The sequence below is a fragment of the Lipotes vexillifer genome, unplaced genomic scaffold (genome assembly GCF_000442215.2).
Source record: "Lipotes vexillifer unplaced genomic scaffold, Lipotes_vexillifer_v1.1 scaffold1004, whole genome shotgun sequence".
Lineage (NCBI taxonomy): Eukaryota > Metazoa > Chordata > Mammalia > Artiodactyla > Lipotidae > Lipotes > Lipotes vexillifer.
In genome coordinates this window covers 214043-232141 of record NW_006793064.1, presented here as the reverse complement: position 1 = coordinate 232141, position 18099 = coordinate 214043, and the positions used below count along the sequence as shown (strand labels likewise).

Below are 18099 nucleotides of genomic sequence, written 5' to 3'. Positions count from 1 at the left end.
GCACACAAGTCCTTCTTTGTGTATCAGGCATCCAAATGCCAGCTCTCTCACGGGGGAAAACATTTGTTGGGTTTTTTTAAGCCCCACAAAAACCTTACAGTGTGCAGGAGTGGGGGATTTGAATCTGGTCCTATTTCCCATCCTCCAACCCCAACCCCCAACCTCAGCTCTGCCCAGCAGGGGACCAACCCTCTTGGGAGCGCTGACAAGACAGCTTAAGCCCTCATCACTTTCCAAAGCATCCACTCATCCCACCAGAAATTTACTTACTTTTCCCAACCAAAGAGTACCTCAAACCACCAAGGGAAGGGGTATGATGGGAAGACAAAGTTAAATGATGCCTCTTCAAGAGAAGGGATCATTCAAAAATCTCTGCATTTGTTAAGACTCCCCGTCCCGGGTTTCTCTCCTGGCCCTGGCATCCCTCCACAAAGTGATTTAGCATCCTGAGCGAGGAACTGAGGCCTGAATTGCTTGGCATTCTCCAGCTTCTGTAGGGCCATGACTGTGTGTGCTGTTGCTGTGTTTCTGTTTTTTTTTAACTGGGTTTGGGGTTTGATTTTTATTTCTCTGGGGGCTTTATTTTTCTTGGCAAATACTAAAAATCTCGTCAATGTAATTTCTGTGGTTTCTATTCAGCTTGGGTTTCATGTTTTAAAATAAACAAATTTAAAAAAACACACAAAAAAACCCAAATGTGGTAAAATGTTAACATTTGGGGAATGTGTATGCAAAGCACATAGAAAGTCTTTGTACTGTTTTTACAACTTTTCTTTAAGTCTGAAATCACTTTATGGTTGCACAACTTGGTAAATTTACTAAAAATCACTGAATTATATACTTAAAATGGGTGAATTTTATGATACTTAAATTATCGTAATAATTTTTTTTCTTTAAAAAAAAAGAACCTCTGTGTCCCTCTGGTACTAGAGGTCAAAGATGACAGCTACAGTGTCAATACTGCTGAAAAGGGACTTCCCTGGTGTCACAGTGGTTGAGAATCTGCCTGTCAATGCAGGGGACATGGGTTCGATCCCTGGTCTGGGAAGGTCCCACATACCGTGGAGCAACTAATAAGCCCATGCGCCAGAACTACTGAGCCTGCGCTCTAGAGCCCACATGCCACAACTACTGAAGCCCTCACTCTTAAGAGTCTGTGCTCTGTAACGAGAGAAGCCACTGCAATGAGAAGCCAGCGCACCGCAACAAAGAGTAGCCCCACTCGCGCAGCAACGAAGACCCAACGCAGCCTCCCCCCAAAAAAAGAATTAAAAAAAAAAAAAAAACTGCCGAAAAGAAGCCTCTGAGAAAGATACAGGGAGGGAACCTCCCTCAGCAGTGATTTGGTCTCCTCTACCCACATTCCAGTTTTGAGCTTTGGTTAACAATTCCAGGAAACCAGGAAAGATCCATGTTGGTACCTACAAAGCATTCGGTTACAGGAATGTTGTCTCTGTTAAAAAAAAAAAAAAAAAAAAAAAAAAAAAAAAGCCCAAGGATTTCCCAGCAGCACTTTCATTTCAAATCTATCAATACTTCAAAATAGTCCTTTCCTTTCTTTCTTTTTTTCCTTCTTTTTTTTCTTTTTATTGGCTGTGCCGCGAGGCTTGTGGGATCTTAGTTCCCTGACCAGGGGTCGAACCCAGGTCCTCAGCAGTGAAATCGCTGAGTCCTAACCACTAGACGGCCAGGGAATTCCCCTTTCCTTTATTTCTAACTGTGTGGATACTAAAACAGAAAGCCCACTCTGCACTGAGCAACTACTGTGCACTACTGAGCAACTACTGTGCAACTACTGAGCAACTACTGTGTTGAGCAACTACTGTGCACAAGCTACATGGCCACTTCAAATGTGGCTTGTTACCAATTCTATCCATCACCTTTCAGACATTTAGCTTAAATGTTCTTCTGTGGCATGCAGATACCATTAACAAAGACATTCTTCAGACATTTTACGATCAAAGCTTTAAATCTCTAACTTCCAGACAAACTGACATACCACCTTTTTTTCTGTAAGTGAATCTGTATTTTATTTTAGATCCGGATTCATTCCCGTCAGGCTGGGATCCTGAACTAAGTTCCATGCTAAGTTTAAAGACTTTTTTTAAAACTTGAGATATAGTTCGCATACTATAAAATTCACTCTTTTATAGTACTTTGTACAATTCAGTGGGTTTTAGTATATTCACAAGGTTGGTCAACCATCACCACCAACTAATACTAGAACATTTTTACCACCTCAGAAAGAGGCCCTATTACCCATTAGCAGTCACTCACTATTCCCTCTTGCTTTCCCCCTCTCTATAAGAACCTGGTAACCAATTATCTACTTTCTGTGATAGACCTCTTTTTCTCTTTATATTTTCCTTTAGAAACAGCATTCATACAGATTAAATACAAATCTCACTTGGTCATAGATTTTGGTAAAATATGTATCATTAGTATACAACATCAGCATTACTAAATCTCACCACAAGAGATTAAAGATAATTATTTTTTAATACATTTATTTATTTATTTTTGGCTGCATCGGGTGTTCATTGCCGCGCACGGGCTTTCTCTAGCTGTGGCGAGCAGGGGCTATTCTTCGTTGTGGTGCCGGCTTCTCATTGCAGTTGCTTCTCTTGTTGCAGAGCACAGACTCTAGGCGCACGAGCTTCAGTAGCTGTGGCACGTGGGCTTGGTAGTTGTGGCTCGCGGGCTCTAGAGTGCAGGCTCAGTAGCTGTGGCTCACGGGCTTAGTTGCTCCACGGCATGTGGGATCTTCCTGGATCAGGGCTTGAACCCGTTTTCCCCTGCATTGGCAGGCGGATTCTTAACCACTGCGCCACCAGGGAAGTCCCAAAGATAATTATTAATCTAGATAAGCTTATCCATAATTATCAAAGTCATACCATCAATACTCTTAACAAGAAATATGTACATATTATATATAATACATATTACATAGACACGTATTTATGTATCTAGCTCACATACAAATGAGCTAGAGGGTGGAATGACAACATCGGAACAATTAGCCCTGTGGAGAACGGAGACACAAAGACACATGATAACCTCCAAGTTCAACTTGAACGGAGAAGACACCCAATAAACATTCAATGCCACCTGTGGCCTAACTGAATTCTGTGACAGAACTACCAGCAATGCTAGATTCAGAAACAAGGCTCTCCACCGTATGAGTGCTGGAATGGCCATGATCGTCTGCCCTCACATGCCTGGATGCCTGTGCACTCATCCCTCAGACACTGTCAAGACAGGTGCTACCCAGCCTCTCTCACTTTCAGTCCAGACACCCCAAGTTTCATGGGAGAGACACTGTGCAGCACCACGGAACTGGCTGTCAAAGATCTAACTGCCACCCAAAGCACTGCCTCCACTTTTCAGGCATCTCTGCGTCCCAAGAGGTAGATAAGCAGCCAAGAAAAAGGAAGGCAACCAAGTAGAGTCCAGTGTTATAGAATCACCCTGTACTACTGAGTATATACCATATGCTAGCTGCCATACCAAGCACTTCACATACATTACATACTTTAATCTCACAATTGCTCTGAGTTAGGTACTGTGATTATCCCTCCATTTTATAGATGAGGAAACTGAGCTTCAGAAGTTACAAGAGCTAGGAACTGATGAAGCTGGAATCTTAGGAAACCTGTCTGTGCTCTTAACACTATACTGTCTGGAGGTATACAAAGTCATAAACCAAAGTTATAACCAAGACCACAAAGGGAACTGTGCCTTTGTATAACCCCTGAACTAGTTAATTAGAATTATACAAATTCTGCTTGTTTTTTTCAATAATTGTCTGTAATCAAGTTCCCAAATTAGCACTTTGCACAATCCCATTTTTATAAAAAGTCAAACATTAACTAAAAATACAAGCTGGGGGCCTCCCTGGTGGCGCACTCGTTAAGAATCCACCTGCCAATGCAGGAGACACGGGTTCGAGCCCTGGTCTGGGAAGATCGCACATGTCGCAGAGCAACTAAATCCGTGCACCACAACTACTGAGCCTGCGCTCTAGAGCTCGCAAGCCACAACTACTAAGCCCGAGTGCTGCAACTATTGAAGCATGCATGCCTAGAGCCCGTGCTCCGCAATGAGAAGCCACCGCAATGAGAAGCCCACGCACCACAACGAAGAGTAGCCCCGGCTCGCTGCAACTAAAGAAAGCCCACGTGCAGCAACGAAGACCCAACGCAGCCAAAAATAAATAAATAAATTAATTAATTAAAAAAAAACACAAGCTGAAAGAAATATGGCAACAACAAAGCACAAGGTTAAAATATACAGGCACATACCCAATTTAGAACAAATTAGGAACTAAATTTCTTCCAACCACAGAAATGAACCATGTGTAACAAAAATAATCATAAACCTCATTATAGGAGACACATTGGAAATTTCCCTTAAAACTGCCAAATGATAAATATTTACTTTTCAAATTCAAGAAAACTAAACTGACTCCAGTTTAGAGTACCTTTTACAATTATTGGAAAAAATCTGAGATAGGCAACGCCAGTGGCTAGTTACCAGAGTTTAGGGTTTTAAGGTCACAGGCTAGATTCCCAGTGTGGTCTAACCATACTCCATGCCCCACATGTGGTATGTCTCTTGCACTTCCTCTTGAGAAAATTTAAGATTTGATAACTGAGGCAGGAGAAACACTTAGAGAGACCTGATAATCAGTCCCAATCAACAGGCTAAATAAGAAGTATTGTTGATGTAAAAATAATCCCCTGGACACTGCCACCAAATCCTCTTTTTTTTTTTTTTTTTTTTCTTGCGTTATGCGGGCCTCTCACTGTTGTGGCCTCTCCCATTTGCGGAGCACAGGCTCCAGACGCGCAGGCTCAGTGGCCATGGCTCACGGGCCCAGCTGCTCCGCGGCATGTGGGATCTTCCCGAAACGGGGCACGAACCCGCGTCTCCTGCATCGGCAGGCGGACTCTCAAGCACTGTGCCACCAGGGAAGCCCCAAATCCTCTTTTTAACCATATACTCCATGAAGCCAAAACTGGAGCAGCTATAATTTAGGACTTTCTTGTCCAGTCAGATGAGAAGTTGTGTGCTAATAAGAAATAAACACTCAATGTTCACTGCGCGCCAGGCCCAGTTCTAATCACCTTACATTACATGCATTAACTCATTTAATCCCTAGAAGTATGAGAAGACACTGAGACACACAGATGTTATGTTATGCCACTTGCCCAAGTTACATAGTAGAAGGTGACAGAGCTGAGAAGCAACCCCGAGCAGTCTGCCTCCAGAGTCCATGTATTTACCTACTGAGCTAGTTGGATGGAGATCAGAGCCCATATATTTAACTACTATGATATATTTGCCTGGTGCCCAGCCAAGACTCAATCACTGGACAGGTAACCAAACTGCATAATCAGATCATCAATCCTTAGAATCATTTTTTTAAAATATTTTATTTATTTATTTATTTGGTTGGTTGTGCCGGGTCTTAGTTGCAGCAGGCGGGCTCCTTAGTTGTGGCATGCAAACTCTTAGTTGCAGCATGCATGTGGGATCTAGTTCCCTGACCCAGTATTGAACCTGGGCCCCGGCATTGGGAGCTCAGTCTCAACCACTACGACACAAGGGAAGTCCCCCTTAAAATCATTTTTAATTCTCCAGAATTCCCCAACTCTCCAGAGAGTGAGAATCTTCAATAATTGTTGATTTACACACACTTTAGAATTCATTTTCCTTTCTGTTTCCCACCAATACCTCTACTGAGGGCACTCAAGAGAGGGTACTGAAATTGAGATTTCCAGAAAGAATGGCATGACTCAAGCCACAAGTTATACAGCTGAGCTCTGGCCAGGATGCCACATTCTCTTCAGCGAAGTAGTTTTAGAGTGAGGGTTTAGGCAATGCCACAGCCTTGCAGGTATTTATAAAGATTATTATTTTTTGTTTCCTGGAAAGCACACAATTCAAGTACTGAAATGTTTCATACAATATTGCTAACAACTTAAATAAGATTCCAACAAACTGAGTCTCAGCTCATTTTTTCCATCATGGCCTCAACAAGTCTTTCCCATCCCCCAAAACATAAGCGTTCCCTATTCATCTCATTTTAATCACAAGGACGGATACCATTTAAGATTTGGCTTCTTTCACATACCTTCAGAAATACCCTGGCCGTCCTGTATCTTCAAAAACTCAAACTCTCTTAAGTTCGTTGACACAAAAAAACACTATTTCATAAAACTTCATCTATTCTACAGTCTTCATCCCACATACTAGAAAAAGCCAGTGTCTGAAGGAATTTTCATGTTAGGTGAAAACAGCACCCTTTTCCCTTGCACTTTATAAAGTCAGGCTGATTCCGTCATGTAGCCAAGTCATCTTTAGTTAAAGAAGGTCACTGATGCTAATAAGGTTGACTAAAAACTCCAGAGAAATGAATTATTCTCCCAGAGCCCTTTTATAAGGGCACTTTAGTGACTATTTGGTCAAACAGAAATAGGTAACAAACATCATACCTGCAAATTTGAGAAAATAAAATGCTGCAGACCAAATGACAATGGTTTGAGAGAACTAGCACAACTGGGCAACCATTGAGAGATATTCTAACACAATGCTTCTTACTCCCCTCCCCAAGTCCCAGTGCAATGGCACACAAAGAGAAAGGAGATAATAGTCACTCTCAATCCTCAGGGACTTGGACAATAAAGAAAGCCAAGGGTATATGACACTGCTAGAAATACCTTTCCCAGGAAGGGATAGAATAAAAGGTTCTGCATCTCACAGTGTTTGCTGGCTTTATACTTCTCCTAGACAGAGATGGTGAAGGTATGAGCTGACAGACCTCTGTAGGAAATTACTTTCCCAGACAGACAGCTGCTGGCTAAGTGATGCCCTGATGAGTCCCCTTGGCCACCATGCTCAGTACTGCTGCAGAGCATCCTACCAGTTTGATGTCTCCATTAAGGCACTGGGAAAGGGCTAGAGGGGCCTTAGTTATCATCCTGAACAACCTCATTATGCACACATACCCCACAATATCTGACAAACCAAGCTGGCAGAAGGCTCCTTTATCCCCTTCCCCAGACTCATAAGTATCAGTCAATGATAAATAAAAGACATTTCACATCAAGAGTCAGGAGAGTGAAGAGTTATAAAAATCTCAACCCAAAGCATTTCATAGAACCCTCCTCAGAAGCATATACACAGACTACTCAAAGGTGCCCTGTAGATGGTGACTAAGAATTCATACTAATTTTGTCTATAAGTAAAACTTGGACAGAAGGAGAATGGATGAATAGACATCTTCCACAAACACTTGCACCTTACTCCAAGGAGTAAGGACTTCTTCCCTCACATTCTTATGTCTCTCGTAAGATTTTAAACTGCTGTGTTATTGGGAGCTTGATCCACATCCATTTCCTTAAGGAAAATCCAGATATAAAAATTTTTTTCCCGGAATTATGATTGGAAATTACTTGACATGAAGAAGAGGAAGAGGAGGAGGAGACGACTGTCTAATTTCAAATGCTTACTAGGTATCAGATGCTATGCTAAGTGTTCTGTATACATTATGCACCAAGAGTCACTACTCAAATTCTATGTTATTCCTCAAGAAGTTTCCCTAACCACCTCATCTAAAACTGCCCTCATATGCATTCTCTCAATACCCTGCTTCATTATCTTTATAGCAATTAGCATTATCATATATTATTTTAAATTTGTCTACTTGCTTATGCTCTGACTTCTATCACTAAAACAGAAGTTATATAATCTGTCTCGTTTACTGCAGCATCTCCAGCATCCAGAAAGGTGCCTAGTACACAGCAGGCACTCGTGAACGCATGATCTCGTTTAATCCACTCCAGGGTCCCATGAGGTACTGGTAAGAGGGAACTGAGGCCAAGGGAGGTTAAGAAATTTGCCAAAGACAACCCAGCTAGGAAGTAACATCTGACTATAGAACCTACACTCCTCTTTTCTATGCTATACTACCTAATTACAAAAATCCCCCTGAATATTCCATTCTCAAAATTTTTCCCATCAGAATGATTTGTACACATCTGAGCTGTGGTAAAGGTTATTAGAAGAATACTGACTGGGTCATGAAGTCTATGCAGTTCAGCGAGAGGATTCTATTGCATGGCAGTGTTAGCAGTGTGACCTCTGTCCCATGGCTAGGGGAAGAATAAAAATCTAGGAAATCGGGTTGACTGAATAAGGATATGGTGATATCTTAGTAAGAAATAACTCCAGGGCTTCCCTGGTGGCGCAGTGGTTGAGAGTCCGCCTGCCGATGCAGGGGACATGGGTTCGTGACCTGGTCCGGGAAGATCCCACATGCTGTGGAGCGGCTGGGCCCGTGAGCCATGGCCGCTGAGCCTGCGCGTCCGGAGCCTGTGCTCTTCAACGGGAGAGGCCACAGCAGTGAGAGGCCCGCATCCCGCAAAAAAAATAAAAAAGAAATAACTCCAGTGAATACTGAAAATGTTATCGGACAGAATTTGGAGTTTATCTGAGAGAACACTCTATGGAATCCATGAGTACCACATAATCTCTGTCACCTTTCTTAGTATGAGATTATAAGGTCCTAGAAGACAGAGGCTGTCTCTTATTTGCTCTCCTGCACAGAGTGACATATGCAAGAGCATGGTTACCCGTCAAGACATTCTATTTCACAACTAGAAAAATTCTGGCCTTGCTCCTGCTTTATTCTGGTGTGCCATTCACTGGGCAAAGGTCATTCATGAGGGATCTGGGAGAGTGTTCAAAGAATGGGTGGGAAGGGTGGGAGGAGATATGTCTATAGGCCACACCCCCTTGACACTGCTTGTGTAGATGAACATTTTTCTAGATGTACCTCTAACAGAAATCCAGCATTATGATAATCCGTATTTTTAAAGAAGGCTGCCCTAGTTCTATTTGACATTACTCTTTAGGAGGCTTGATACTTTAGATACGATTTTTGGGGGGATAGAAGGAAGACGCAGTTAGGACACAATATGGTTATTTTTAAGATTATATAGCTCTGATAAAAAGCAACATCCCTCTAGGAGAAACACACAGTTGGGAGAATGATACTAAAGAAATGGCATCTGCCATGGCTCCCCATTTATGTTTCTACCACTCACAATATTCTTTAGTACACTGGCAAAGGATTTAAAGATTACTCACTGATAAAGACAAGATGCTTATGAATTAAATGAATGTTCTCAAATTAGGACAGATTGCTAGAATGGAATCAACCATAAGCATACAGACTAGGACTTTTATTCCTCTCTCCAAATATTGGCAGATAGCATTTTCTGACACATAGTATCTGTTAAATGACTGACTCAATGATGGACACTGAACAAATCAGGCAACAAGAACTCTGTGAAGGGGATATGGTCCTATTGCAGTCATTTTCTGAGGATCTAACAGTATTTATACTACTAACAATAGGAATGGATACATCAAGTTTCCTCTAATTACTTCTTTTTTTTTTTTTTAAATAATATTGATGTATTTATTAGTCAAGTACTAATAGTGATTATACAGTTTTTACTCTTCTTTGTACGCGGGCCTCTCACTGTTGTGGCCTCTCCCGTTGCGGGGCACAGGCTCCGGACGCGCAGGCTCAGCGGCCACAGCTCACAGGCGCAGCCGCTCCGCAGCATGTGGGATCTTCCCGGACCGGGGCACGAACCCGCAACCCCTGCATTGGCAGGCGGACTCTCACCAACTGCGCCACTAGGGAAGTCCTCTAATTACTTCTTGATCCCAGAGGATTTAGAGCATGTCATCTCCATTGCCATAAAGGGGGAACATGGTCAAAGAAGGGAAAAAGTTAAGTGTGATGAGCCATGCTGAATGCAACAAAGCTGATGAAAGGGCATTCGGCTATGAAAGAGGAACAGTTCTCATGCAATAGTACTCTTCTCTGGCAGAGCCTTCTTTTAAGATTCTGGGTGCATCGCAATCACAATATTAAGCACAGGCAGTGGGTACATAAAAATCAAACTGTATCACTAAGATTCTTTCTCCCACTTTACAGATGGAGGAACTAACACACCACAAAGAAAACAACTTTCCCCAAGGAAACACGATGACAAGGATTCTATCCATTTCATAATTCCTCCCAAAACTACCAGGCAGCGTTCAATTAAAGACCCAGATGACAGTTCTAGGTAGCAAGCTAAATACATCTAGGTGTTTCAAACATAAGGTAAGTACAGATTCAGATTCACCAGCTCTGACTATATGCAGCTAAGAACTTGAGAACGAAACCCCAATTTGCAAAGAACAATGATGAATGCAAAAGACCCCAACAATCAACAACTAACTCTCTTCTCCCCATTGGCCCTCTTCCAAAAGTAGCACTTGCAGACAGGACCCGAGTGCCACAGGAGTTGCCATCAGTGGTCTTCACCCTAGGTCTGGGTGTTAAGTACTGACCTAGAATTCCCGTGCCAGGAAGTTCCTTCAGATCACAGGCAAGGATCATTCTTTGCATCTGGATCCCAAGCTCAGTCACATCCCAAAGGGAAGCACTCCAGACCTGTCGTTTTTTTCCATCTACTGTCCTTGGAATATGGTGCAACTACAACTGAATGCTATTTTTTAAAATATACTCTGTGCCCATTAACTCTTCTAGAGAAACCTTCCCAGCTTCTTTTAAAGTTTCTCCTGGTTGGAATGTGGTATGCTCCAAATACAGATTTCTGGTACCTTTCCAAAGTTTAATCATTTGAAGCCCTCCCTCCCCATACATAAAAAATATATCCTTCCAGCATCATTTGACCGAAGTATAAAGCAACCTGGTTGGCCTCCATGCATCCGATGGCATCTTCCAAGAGTGAAAACTCCACGCAGACATAGCCATAGTCGTAACCTGGGGACAGCATTTAAATACAGACGGGAGTGGTGTTAGTGCCTTGAAAACACAAAAGACACACTTAAATCCCCTGTTTCTGAACCCCTTAAACACAAGCCCTCCCATAGCCACCCCCCCCGTACTAGGCAAAGCTGCTACCCCAAACAGAAAAAAGTACTGAAGGAAAGTCTGGATGTTTCTGGACTTAGAAAGTCATTCCAAAATGGCCTTTTCTATTAACCAAGAAGATTCTTTGCCCTCTTTAGCACTGTTGATCTGGTAAGGGTGCCCCAGAATTGGGTAATCCCACAGAAAGTTCAAAGGGGGACCCGAAACATTTTAACCACAGGCTGAGTCTTCTGGAAAAACTAGGTCAACAAGAACAGGAAAGTATCTGGAAAAAAAAATGTATCCCGAGAGAGGAAGGAGAAGCAATTATCTCAAAGCTATACTAATAGTCACCACTTATCAAGCAGAAACCACCTTCAAAGACAGAAGTGCTGACAGACTGAGGCAACTATATACCACAGGAAGCTTCTGGTTGGCAGGGGACAGACCATATCAGGTCTCCTCTTTTTTTCCTTGTTTCAACTCAAGTCATAAGCCAGCTAAAATCTTTATGAAAGGAAGAAGGTGTAAAAGCATAAGTAAGTACAAATGGCTGGGTCCAAAACTGTGCTTATGCACAAAGTTGGGGTAGGCTGGGGGAGAGACAGGAATTGTTAGCAATCAGTACATGTTCAAGAATTGTATGTACCATCAGAGCACAAAACACCCTTCACCATTTTCCTGAGCAAGTGTCATTTGTGACTCTCGTGACCCATGAGATGGGAAGTCATGGGATTTACAAGCTGATAAACTCTAACACTAACCCCATCCTATAATTTCCTTGATACTGCCACCATATGACTACAAAAATATACTTATTAAAGCAATGCTCCACAAGTGGCTTCCATGTTTCCTCCACTCCATTGCCTCACAGGATAAAGAAGTTCATCTTTAGGAGTGACACTGCGCAGATGGAACACCGAGAAAAAGATGTGATTTGCTCAAATAAGAAATAAAACTCAGGGGCTTCCCTGGTGGTGCAGTGGTTAAGAATCCGCCTGCCAATGCAGGGGACACGGGTTCGATCCCTGGCCCGGGAAGATCCCACATGCCGCAGAGCAGCTAAGCCCATGTGCCAGAACTACTGAGCCTGAGCTCTAGAGCCCGTGCTCTGCAACAAGAGAAGCCACGACAATGAGAAGCCTGCGCACCGCAATGAAGAGTAGCCCCTGCTCGCCACAACTAGAGAAAGCCCCGCGTGCAGCAATGAAGACCCAACACAGCCAAAAATTTTTTAAAAAACACAAATAAATAATTTTTTTTTTTTTTTTTTAAAGAGAGAGTAAGGGAAAGAGAAACCACACAAAACCTAGGTCAATTTTGAGCACAAAGTATATATAATAATAGAAAACTGGTATCATTGAATCAAGGTAATAAAGGCCAAAAAAAGAAAGAAAAAAAAAAAAGGAAAAGGAAAGCAACAACAAAAAAGCTAGGGCAAGAGAAAATATAACTTAAAAACAGACCAAACTTGGTGAAATGGGTTGGATCCCTTGTCACATGGAATGAATGGCCTGAAATGTTTTATTATGATATAGGTAAGGCTTTAGATCTGTTACATACTCCAAGTTCATTATGAAATGTTACAATGGTATAATTTGATTCTTCCTTTGAATTTTAGGAAATGATCAGGAAGAAAAGAAAGCTACTAGAAATCTCAGCACTCCCTTAGGTGGACAGACTTTCTACCTGATTTCACAGCTTTGACCAACACAGATTAGAACTAACCCCTGGAATCTCTATTTAAACTTACCACAACAAAATCAGTCGTCTCTGATTAGTAACTATTTAGAGAAATGAAACTACTTTAGAGAAACAGTATATGCATTTGTATATACCCTATTAACAGTAGAAATTGTTTTGTTACATATTTCCTTTCAAGTGGATTTCTTGATTCAACTCAGTGAACATCTCATACATAAAACACTCTGCATTTTGTAAAGGGCTCTGAGTGTTCTTGGGAAACACTGCAGAAGAGCAGAAGCAACTAAAGTGCCTTTTATCACCAAGTATCTACTGTAAACATTCAAATGTATGTCCACAATCAGAAAGGGGCAGCCACAGAACAAGCAAATATACTCTCAAGTGTGTTGATTACCTCTACAGAACATTGTCAAAGGAGCATCCGGGTGTGTGGAAAGCAAACCCTCTCCATAGCTGCCAAAATGAAAAACACAGGGAACCAACACCAAATTGGCAAAGCCCTGAGTTTCCTTTCTGTTCTTAAAGAAGTAACTATTGTGGCCCAGAGGAGCACACAGAATCTATGTGCAGTAAAAGAAAGGATTCATGGCAACATTCATACTTTGCTAAAGAACAAACAGACTTTGATACTAATGTCACTGCAAAGGAAAAGATACTAGAGGAGACATAATGAGCATCTAGAGGAGACATAATGAGCGTCTAATAGCATCTCTATACAATCCTGAGATACTATATGTTGACAATGTACTTCAGATATAATATTTAAATTTATAAGCCCAACATTCAACTTCTTCTGCCTGAAACTTTATCAAACAAAAACAGAAATTTAAAGTTTAGGGAATTCCCTGGCGGTCCAGTGGTTATGACTCCGTGCTCTTACTGCTGGCGTCTAGGTTTGAACCCTAGTCAGGGAACTAAGATGCTGCAAACCATGCAGTGTGGCCAGAAAAAGCAAAAAAGTTTAACTATAATACCTAAAACTTTAAAAATAAATAAATAAAAATTTAAAAGGACCCAATCTTGATCCAAAGCATTTTGTGTGTCCAAGACTCAGAGTTGTACTATAAGGATTTTCATAAATTGCCAAAACGGGTGATGATAGCAAGTAATATTTACAAAGTACTTGTAGGTGCAAGACTGTATTCTAAATATTTTACATATAGTTAATCCTCACATGACTATCCTATAAGGTAAATATTATTAACCTTATTTTACCCATCATGGGGAAGCAGTCAAAGAAGGAATTTGTTCAAAATCACCTCAATGGTAAGGAGCAATACCTGGCTTCAAACCCAGTCAGTCCAGATTCAAATTGATGCTATTAACCACTACACTGTATAAATTAATCTGATTTCCAACCTCCACGGAGCCCAATCACAGAAAGGATCTTACATGCCTGAGCACAGATAAGACTATGTCTATAGTTAAGAAATACTGAAATTTGAGCACAACAGTTATTTTTATTCTAAAATATCTATGGCAGAACCATTGTGAGTGGGCATGACTGTGCAAGTTAGAAAGCATTCACTTTCATGGATTGAATATACTGGCTATCAAAATTCTTCTGAAAAGACAAAAACCCAAAAGTCTTGTTGTAAATGATGGCTATAAAAATTACAATATGATAAGATACTTGATATAGTATATTGAATATAGTATATTTAAAAAACTTTAAAATTGAGAACAATTATATAAAATGTGTATAGGAAAAAGAACTAGAATTAAATACAATGAAGCTGCATCTAATTCAGAGGTCAGAGACAAAAGTCAGCATATGAGATGAAAACCATGCATTTTCAATATCATACTTGAACACCCCAAGGTGAAGAACAACATACCATCTCTCAATATAGGTTAAGTCCAACACTGCCAGTTTTTCCTCCAGCGTCGCAACAGATCACTTTTCTTTTGGCTGACACCAGATGAAGAGGTTGGCTTGCATTTAAGGGCCATAATGTATGAAAAATATATCACTTTAAATAACAGAATCACAGCCAGCATAGTGAACGCTCATACTCAGAGAAAACTGGAGAGACCACCTGAAGTCATAGCCGAGTCACACCCCCACCTCTCATGCTCACTCCATGAGAGGGAAAATGGGGTGTGGGGTAGGGGAGAGGAGTTGAGCAAGCACAGGTGAATATACAGAAATCTGAAAATGATGTAATGTGACACAACTGTAAACAAAAATGATTACAGTGGTTGTATTGAGATAATTGTGATTTTTTTCCTTTAGTTCTCAAATGTAATTTTATAATTCACAGAAAAAGTTCTAGTAGACACAGAAGATGTTCCACTCAGAGACCTAAATGTTCTGAAGACTACCAACCAACCTTGCATTCAGAATTGCTAGGAACCATCTGGAATCATCAAGATGGTAAACTCAGTGTTAACAGTCCCACAGACAGATTCTCACCTAAAAAGAGTAATAAAAAAGTCTCTTTTATTACCTTTTTCTTCCATCATCACATGCTGGGAAGAAACCTGGTGGGCTGATGGGTCTTTGTGGCTTATTTGTAGGACTATTAAAAAGCATATCTTACTCCATTTTCTAACCTAAATGTATAGATTTCTCATAGAAATGTGAATGCTCCTTATAGTTTTTTTTGCAGTTGAGAAGGATGAGAACAAGGCAAAGGAAGGAAATCTATAAAGGTAATATTAAATTTTCAATTCTTCTCCATCTTCATTAACCATGTGGTTGCCTGTTCCCCAAAAAAGTATCTGTGATAATAGCTAACCAGGTGGTGCTTAGGGGAAAACAAGGTACAGAAAACAAAGCCCTGATAAATAATATCCAATCCCAGAACTAATTCTTTAGTCTCTGTCCCTAGAAAAGCTGACTCAGTGATGCTGACAAACATGGCCCTTGATTATTCAAGCCAACTGTTAGTCTATACCAAGCCCAGTTTTCATAACAGTTACACACCAAGAGTTTTATTTAGGCAAATGAGATGAGCAGCCCTATATTCAAACTGACCAAGAAAAACCCAACTAAACATAAACAAGTTCAGTTGAATTTCCCTTTAGGAGAGTACTGGTTGACTTTGAAAAAGGCCAGAATATACATACTAACTATGAAATGTAAAAAAGAATCAGGATTTTAAAAAAGGACATAGGCAGAGGGAAAAATTAATTTTTTAAATTTTATTGGGTATCTTTGAGGAAAAAGAAAACACAGGGATTTTCCCCTTTAAACAAGGAGTAATATTTCTGTGGAAACAAAGCATTATGAATATAAAAAGCACCATGAAAAATATTAATAGAGATTCAAGAGGGCTTAGTTCTATCGGTCTTGTTTTCCTATTCCATTTCACTGGGAATATAGGTGTTTAGAAGAAAAGTAAAATATTATCAGGTTAGAGATTTTAACAAAAGTCAAACAAAACTGACCCAGGTATCTGAATTCCCATCAATGGAAATAACATGACAAAGGAGGCCTGTGTGAAAGATTTCCAACAGGTACTTTGCTATGTTAAAACCTCAAATGAGTATGTACCTGCAGCTTTCATTAGGAAAATTAGGAAAATATCTGACTCACATGTCAAAATACCATCTGGGAAGAATGAAATTGGCCTATATGAAATCATCACTTTGACATCTTATAAGCACTTTCAATTCTCTCTCCTTCAACTATGCATATAACGATTGCTGGTTTATAATAAGACAGATGAAACTACGAAGATACGCACTGATGATTACTTGCTAAATTTTTGAAAACTGCATATGGTTCTATTTTATCTAGCTTTCCATCTGCACCAGATGGTTATTTTTTTTTAATATTTTTTTTTGGTTTGTATTTTCAAGTAGTTTTCAAAATCCAAAATTAATCTTAGGGTCACTTCATCCTGATGATGGTTCTCGGGCCCAGATGAACATTTGTTAGGAAATTCTCACCCTTATTCAACTCATTTCAATTCCACTGACATTTACAACTGCTATGTGAGCACAGAGGAGGGGAGTGTCCTAGCCCTCAGAGAGCTTAGCCTAATGGAAGAGTTATGACAAGTAGATAAGCATAGACCATCTCAAAATGCTATGTAAGTCAAAAAAGGGAACATTTTTTTTCTGAACTATAATTGACAAATAATATTGTATTACTTTTAGGATACAACATGATGATTTGATATATGTATATACGGCAAAATGATTACCACAATAAGTTTAGTTAACATCCATCACCATACACAGTTACGATTTGTTTTCCTTGTGATGGGAACTTTAAAGGTCAACTCTTACTGCAACCTTAAAATATCCAATACAGTACTGTTAACTATAGTCACAACCCTGTATATTAAATCCTCAGGACTTTTTAAAAATCTGGGAACAACTACTCTTTATAGAGCCAATGATCTAGTTCAATTTTTGTTCACTTGAAAACAAACAAAAAAACCTACAGAGCAACCATCAGGAATAAGATCTGAGTTTCTCCCCCCAGCTAAGAACACCGCAACCTGATAGGAAAGATGGTATAGGAGTGGCAAAAGGATCACCCAAGAGAGGAGTAGCATCAATGCTGAAGCAAACTGCCCATGCAGAGAGATGATGCCAGAACAACAGAGGTTCCAGACTAAGTGGGGGAGGGGGATATTTTCATTTCTGTACACCCAACACTAGCATAATACCTGGCATGCGGTGGTGCTCAGTCAATGCCACATCACTTGTAATGAGTATCTTCACTGGAGCAACACACAAAGTAACTTCTACAGTTATGTACATAGGCAAGAAGCTACAGCTAATTCACCATGTGCCCTCAGGCAAGCCACTTCTTTCTAGGCTTGGGTTATCTCATACGCCAAGTAGCAATGATGGTAGCTCCTTTGCAGGGTGGTTTCAGGGGTGCATGAGATAATACATTTCAGTACCCCTGTGCTTCTATTACAAAGCACTCTCAGGGACTAAAGATGAGACAGCTGCCCCTGTATTGCTGCTAACTTACTGACAGCACTTGTCCTCCATGCAACCATTTTAAAATACAGGACTGGGCTTCCCTGGTGGCTCAGTGGTTGAGAGTCCGCCTGCCAATGCAGGGGACATGGGTTCGTGCCCCGGTCCGGGAAGATCCCACATGCTGCGGAGCGGCTAGGCCCGTGAGCCATGGCCTCTGAGCCTGCACGTCCGGAGCCTGTGCTCCGCAACAGGAGAGGCCACAACAGTGAGAGGTCCGCATACCGCAAAAAAATAATAATAATAATTAAAAAAATAAATAAATACAGGACTATTCTTGATTAAGATTTACCAAAACCTTTCATCAGATATGCTTGTACATTGTCAAATATACTCATTATCTGATAAACAAGGTGAGCACTTTCTAGGACTTGATATTAATCTGAAAGCTAAAATGAAAAATTTTCTAAAAAATATAGAATTTTAAATTACTTACAATTATACAAACAGAACACTCTACTCCCTCAACATAACACCATTGCATAGTTTTAGAAATTAAAATTAAG

At 40.6% G+C, this 18099-nt stretch overlaps 1 protein-coding gene across 2 annotated transcripts in view; it reads right to left on the bottom strand.

Moving 5' to 3' along the window:
- RBM6 (RNA binding motif protein 6) overlaps positions 1 to 18099 on the bottom strand; it is a 109044-nt gene that overhangs the window by 49992 nt on the left and 40953 nt on the right. Inside the window, exon 6 of one of the 2 annotated variants that reach the window (XM_007466219.1) lies at positions 10779 to 10852. The exons of the other annotated variant lie outside the window; for it this stretch is intronic. Within the exon in view, the coding sequence (XP_007466281.1) occupies positions 10779 to 10852 (74 nt within the window). The remainder of the gene's footprint in view (positions 1 to 10778; positions 10853 to 18099) is intronic. 2 annotated transcript variants of the gene reach the window in all.